Source organism: Cryptomeria japonica, chromosome 10 (genome assembly GCF_030272615.1).
Source record: "Cryptomeria japonica chromosome 10, Sugi_1.0, whole genome shotgun sequence".
Lineage (NCBI taxonomy): Eukaryota > Viridiplantae > Streptophyta > Pinopsida > Cupressales > Cupressaceae > Cryptomeria > Cryptomeria japonica.
Window position 1 is genome coordinate 502,050,999 of NC_081414.1, and position 7,189 is coordinate 502,058,187.

The 7,189-nt window shown below is 38.0% G+C and overlaps 1 protein-coding gene across 1 annotated transcript in view; it reads right to left on the reverse strand.

The window, feature by feature from the left end:
* The window catches only part of LOC131859552 (uncharacterized), a 247,870-nt gene extending 241,245 nt beyond the window's left edge, over window positions 1–6,625 (reverse strand). Inside the window, exon 1 of the mRNA XM_059213460.1 lies at window positions 6,360–6,625. Within this exon, the coding sequence (XP_059069443.1) occupies window positions 6,360–6,495 (136 nt within the window). The 5' untranslated portion in view covers window positions 6,496–6,625. The remainder of the gene's footprint in view (window positions 1–6,359) is intronic.
* Between the last annotated feature and the right edge of the window lie 564 nt (window positions 6,626–7,189).

The window sequence follows — 7,189 nt, forward strand, 5'->3', positions numbered from 1 at the left end:
GGATGGGACTGTCCTCGTCTATCTCTCAAAGGGAGCTATAAGTGAAGCTTTTCATTTTCCAGAGCAGAGGGATATGATCTACAAGAGCCTGGAAGGAGCCAAGTCTATCTACGAAGATGATCCTGATACTTGTCTGAATTTCGTCAATAAGAATTGGTTGCTCAAGAGTAGGCCTCGCCTGAATAAGATACCTAATACCCCTCACAGAATTGATTTCCAAGAAGAATTCAGAGACTTAATAACCATGCTTAATCGAATTGTAGGTGCCTCTCAAGCCTTCTTTTTCGACAAGTGGATGTTCTTCTTTATACAAGTGATCGTTCAAGAAAAAGGGATGTTAAATTGGGCCAGGATTATCAATAACAACCTAGACGTGCAGTTGAGGAGGTTAGTCCCTACTAAGTCATTCCACATGAGCTCATATGTTATATATTCTCTAGCCAAATGTTATGAGTATGCGGGACTACCACACAGAGGAGTTGTTGGGAGAGGGCTCGGAGAGAGAAGAGTATGTGATTCTTATGCCCAATTGCATCATCCACCTAAGAATTACTACAAGCTAGTCAACGATACTTATCACCAGGACACTACAAGGAGGAATTCATCAACGACTGTCTCCAAAAGCACAAGAGCTCGTGAAGAAACATGGTGCGTGGTTCATTCAATTTCCTAAATTCACCTACATCAGAATTCACGGATGTCCCTCACCTCCTTATATGTTGCCAAGGTATCCGACGGATAGAGCAATACTACTTGAAGTGACTAGACAGTTGGCAGCTTGTGCTAAGGCATCAAGACATAAGCATGGGAATGGTATCCCTATACCCATTTCGCTTGGAAATTCAATTGAAGTTTGTCCTAATTCTCAAGCAGCTAAAGATGCAGAAAAGGAGCTATCTCTCTACTCATTCACATCTTTTGCTTCAAGAGATAATTTTGATCCTAGTGGTCATATGGAAGAAACAGTCGGGAAGAAACACAAGCATGTGTCCCAAGTAGAAGATTTTTGGATAAATGCTCAAGATGATTTGGAAATAAAGAAGAGGATGCACTCTTGATTGCCCTTGGATCTTATCAGGAGATGCAAAGTTTATAGAATAGCAGATCAAGCACAAGACAATGGCAGATATCTTCAATCTTCCTATGAGAAAGAAGACAAAGAAGTGAAGATTGATTGGGATGAGCAAGAGGTCGCGGACTTGAGAGCATTGATGGATCTAGTCTTGAGTTGTACTCGCAGATGGGTGGATATCCAGCATCAAAAGTTGAAGGAACATAACATAGCTATGGCATTCAACTTAGAAACAAAAAGGGAAGAAGGAGAGGCGAGTGCAAGTGAGAACACTTCTCATTCTAAGGGGTCGAAGAGAAAGGAGGAACCTGAAAAGAGAGAATCGTTCAAGAAGAAACAAAAGGTGAATCCTGATCATCACTCTAGTGCTTCTTCTAGACATGAAAAGGAGATAAGTCAAGGAGAGGATCAAAGAGAGAAGGTGTATGAGATAGATGAGTCTATGGAGTCCACAAGAATGATAAACAAGACAAAGGAAAAACACTTCAACAATCATCAAGTCGGTCTCTTCCTCTCCAAGTTTGTGATAATGATCAGCAAGAAGAAAGAAATGATGATGAAGCGACATCTCCTTTTAGAGGCGAGCGGCCATTGCCTGAGGAAGTGCAAGTAAAAGAGGGAAAGTCTTCCATTCCAGATTGGCTTAGAGAGAGGCTTACAAGGGAAGTTGTAGTTGAAGAAGAGGAGCAAGTATTCGATTTGGAAAGTCTTCTAAGCAAGTCTCGAGAGGGGATTGAAAAGAAGAAAGCTACAAAGATATCTAAGATGATCAGAGATGATACAGGCTCCAGAAAGATATAGATAGCTACACCAGTGATGGACAAGTATGATGATGAGATCATGGCAGAAGAATATGATTTGGAGACATTTGATCTTGGTCCACTTACCTCCGAGCAAGCCATGGAAGATGCGACTGATTCAGTGAGGGCAGTCAATGAGAAGCTAAGAGAGGAGATAGAAAAGAATAGAAAGTTGGAAAGGGAGATTAATGCTTGGAGGAATTATTTTAGCCAGCTTAATGAGCCATTAGGGCGACAGGATCCAGTAGTCTCACCCTTGCAGGCACTCCCTCTTGAGTGAATAAATCAGGTAGAAAAGATGAAGAACTTAGCCCGACTCATGGATACATGGATTGATAGATCCTACATGGTAGCCAAGAAATTTGTCGGAAGAATGATGAAAACAATCCACAAGGCCATCCAAGTCCTTGAGATCATTCATAATCTAGTGGTAATTGTCGATGCATTCACTCACACTAGAGACATTACCATCCCAGTATTGCAAGTGGTAAGGAAGGCATCAAGACAGGTTTTAGCACAAGAAAGGATAATTGATGGTGGAACCCATAATCTCCTACAATGGTCAACTTTGCTCCAAATGAAGGAGGTTCTATTCAAGGACATCAATAGTAGGTGCAGCCGAGTTGAGGACACTATCCATCCTATTCAGGATAAGGTGTTTGATGTACTGTGTGCAATCCTTGATAGAAGGATAGAGATTGAAACAGATGTGGATATCCAAGAATTGGAGGACAAGATCAAGGTCATCTTTTGTAGAGAAGATAGCATAATCACAGAAGAGCAGCGAGATCAAATGTATACTACTATGTTCCTGATTGAGAAAACAAAAGAGCTGGAGCACGGATGGGAGATGACTCTACTTGCGGCCTTTGATGAGGTCCTTCACTTAGAGGAACGAATGAAGAACCTGTTGGAGATTCCCATTGCAGATATTGAAGGGATTACGTCCAGATTCATTGAATATGCCAGAAAGGAATGAGGAAAAGGGAACAAAATTCTAGATGAAAGGTTGTTATGAAATGATGTGGCAATTCAATCCCTATTGGAGGATGCTTCCTCGTTATTCGTGCCAATTTCTATTGGCTATGTTATGATAATGCTTATCTAAATAGGATTATTTTTGTAACAAACCCTAATTAGGGTTTAGGTGTCAAAATCTCAGCCCTTGATCTTTTTTAAATCTGGGCCATTCATTGTATTTGAGAATGCTATATAAGCTCACACTCATTTCATTTTGAAGGTTAAGAAGAATAAGGTTATTAGCAGCAGAGAAGTAGTAGTTATTCATAGAGAATACAAATTTGGTGAAGAGAGAAAGTTGAACAATTGTTGTTATATTTTGCTATGAGATTAATGAAACATTGAAGTTATGGTGTTTTATTGCAATCTCCGTGGCTTCTTACATGGTTGTTTATCTTCTTGAATCACTCTTATTAAAGATAGTATTTAGATGTTAGAGTTAGATTGAGTGATAAATGTTGTACTTGATCTTTTAGTGAAGCTCATAGTCCAAACCACTAGCCTCTTACTGATTGTAAGTGTGCCCTGTGTGGTCAATTGGAGATATTGAAATTGTTTAGGGTTTAATCATTACTTGAATATTGATATGTATCCTATTGATAGTATCTATGTTCATGAATGGTTTGAAAATCTTTAAATTCCCTTAGAAGATTGCACCGATTCCAGTAGAGTTGTTGTTCTATGGCAATACTGAGATTGGTAGAGTTTCACTAAGATTGCCCTCCATTTAGTCATTCATAGGCTTAGTTTATCATAGCCCTCTCTAGTCCCTTATCTTTTGTCCTTTTTTGAAACATCGGTTAGTATTAGAAAAATCCAGTTCCTCATTGGTTAAGTAGTTGCAAAAACCAACTTTCACAGAAAGTACGTAAGGCCCCTTGATGAAACAGCAAACACAACGAACACTGGTGCTTATCCACATGTAGAGACCCTGCATACCAGAACCTTGGAGTTGCCTCGATTGATCCTTAGGCGAAATCTTCAGCATTCAGGGAAACTTTGTTCAAGAGAGGATAAGGTACCTTTGGGTATTTTATTCTGTGTTTGATTGTGTATAAAAGACACATCAACAGAGAGGCATGAGGATTTTGTGGGGTATAACAGCAGTTTGAGAGGGATCAATTCTTGCAGGAAGTAGTCCCTATTGCTTGGCATGCGAAGGAAATCATTGAATTTCCTTGTTTTTTCAGTTATACATTATATGTGCACTGAATACTATTGCTTAGTGTAATGTTTAAAGCTTATTGAATGGTAGAATGAATATGTATTGCAAATACTTTCTAGACCATTATTCAAAAACAATACAATCAGAAAACCCACAGCAGAGATTGCATTTAAACCATAGTTCCATGGGGTTTGGGGATGTTTCCTGGGGGGGTGGGGAACGTGTTTTGGGGATGGGGGTACTTGGGGCCTAAGTTTGGAAACACCGGGGCGACGGTGGGGGGGCAGTGGGGGAGTGGTGCTGACATAATACATATAGTACTTGAAAAATTAGTTTTAAAAATATGTATATGTATAACTGTATAAGGAATAAGTAAACACGTTGCAATGATTGCAATGAACTTTGAACAATAAGTTATAAATAGAAACTAGAAAGATTGTGCTGGAGTATCTTAAAAGGATCTAACCCTAAAGATAGTAAAAGCTCTAATTAACTTAACCCTATCATTTCAGTTCAAGGTATAGAAATAATAGCATAAATCTATTTCAATTTTGTCGTCATGAAAAACATCTTTATATGTGTAATGACCACTCTATACGATCCTTTATTTTTTAACAAGCATAAGAACCATGCAAACTAAAACAATGCTTATCTCTGCTATTAAGTACTGCTAATGATTACAAGCAGATATAAATGTTGGTACAGGGCAGCACATTGAAAAGACACTTTCTAGATTGCCCAAATTGCATGAAACTAGCATCCAATAGAAAACAAAAAAGGAAAATACCTTGAAAAAGAAGCTAAAATGATCACTATAGGTAGGGAACGCAAATTTTGATTTAAATTACTGTATAGTGTATACAACAATGCAAGTCTGATACAACTGGAAAATATGTTGCAGGTCTGAAACATCACCATTGTAGGCCCAAACAAACCCTTAAAGCCTCCTAAAACTCACTCTATGCAACCATGTTCACCCCCAAACAATGCCAAACAGCCTAAGATAGACTCAACCATACCAATCAATCTTAAAAAATTGCAAGTCAGTTTGCAAGTCCACTCCAAGGTTGAGGGACATCTGGGAGTCCCCTTTGGCGTTTCTAACACAAGAAACTTCTGAGAAACGTCCCCCTGGTGAGGAAACGTCTCGGAGACGGCGGAGGAAACTTTGTCGCAGTGGAGGGACAGCGGAGGGATGTTCCCCAGGTGTCCCCATCTCGAAAATGCCTGCATTTTCAGGGGGGGCGCATCCCCGTGGAACACTGATTCAAACTGTTCAACAAAATGCCTATCCATTAAACGTTGAGAAAAGCGCAAAATTTTGGCATAGAAAATTGGCTTGGGAGTCGGGACTTTACAATAACTTGGAAAAACTTAATATGGGTGTAAAGTCTACAAGAATGAATGTTAAAATCCTGAAGCACTAACTCGTAAGCTGTTATAAATGGTTTACTGCCTACTAGAAGGCTTTGTGGAAAAACTTTTTCAACGTCATCAATGGCTAAACACCATACAAATCAACAATTTACTCTCACACTCCCACAATCCACACTATCACTTCTCTAAGATACATAGGCTGAAGCAACAATATCGTAACTCAAAAAGAAAGCAAGATGATGCAGAAAGAAGCCCAAAAAATGTTTGTAATGGAACCAGGGAATCTGGAATATTTTAGCTTCTCAAAATGCCACACACTGTCTTTTTGTCCTATCTAGGACAAGTTTGACTAGGGTCATACTCATCTCTGTCAATTCTCTCTACAGAGGACAAGTTCGATTGTGGTTGAACTTCTTGTTTAAAATTGATTATGGTCAAATCTATCGGTCATGCTCTATTTCTTTATTACTTCAATACCCTGACTTCCTGCATCACTTAAAGCAGAGTCTATTTTTCCCTTGCAATATGATCTCACTTGAGAACTAGAAAAAAAAGTTACAAAAGAAAGAGTTATTTTCTCAATTCGACATTGCGGGAAAAGAGAGAACAAAGATGTGTGCTAACTCATATCATATTTTACTTGTAATTCGCTTTTTGACTACTACTATCTGCTCGCTTTCATTCCATAAAAATAGTTCTTTGATAGAATCAAATTAAGGCCAAAACACATGTAAAGTGGTCAAATTTTATTTTAAAAATCAATCAAATCAAAACTTCAAATAATTCTCCAGGTGACTATCAGAGAATCGGAACTAGAAACTGCCTTCAAATTGAATTCCCAATTTGACTATGGATATGAAGGACCAACTCGTAGTGTGTATAAAACTTCTACAGACCTGAACTTAAAAGAAAATAAAACGAGTACCTGAAAAATATGCTTTTGAAGGTTGAGATGTGTAGCTTCTGAATCTCCCAAGCCTTTGTGCCATTTTCTTTTCAACTTGAATGTGTGCGGGTAACGTAGCAGGAATTTGAGTATTGCTCAGCAGTGAGATACACATTGTGTATTGCTTTTCAAACGCGTTGCTTTGCTTCTACCGAGATGAATATAGAGTTTCCGTTTCCCTCGAGCCCCAACTTTGATTGGTTAATTTAGTTGCTAGTCGTTAGAATTAATGCTGATGAAAAAGAAAAAGGCTAAAAATAGTTTATGGGACAGACAATATTATTACTATTTTTATTTATATCTTCCAATCAGTCTTCGTGTTTAGTATATGAAGACATTCGGATCAAATGTATTAATACTTTAAAAATTGAGTCTTCATCTATTCTATTTGAATAGGAACAAATAGTAAAGAGAGCAGATTACTCAGTCAAAATTTATAGCAAAAACCATGATCAACAAAGAATAGTGGTCCTCATGTTGTGTTTGGGTTTTGTTGATTAGTTTTTTTTTGGATCATTATGTTGTTTTCAATCTTGGATCTCATAGATTGTGTGGTTTTGTGAACATCATTAAAAAAATAATTTCATTTCATTATTTTCTTGTTCAAGGTAATAATGAGCTGCCTCAACTTCTCAACAATCCTCTTGTAAATTGACTATAAGAAGAACTAATTGTCAAGAAATTTACATTTTTGTCTTTGATATAAAGGCATCACGCTCCTTAATAAAGTGTGCAAAAAATATACTCTTTCTTATCATGCTTCTTTTGACCTATTCCACAACCCCATATTGCTTTGAAGTAAATCAACC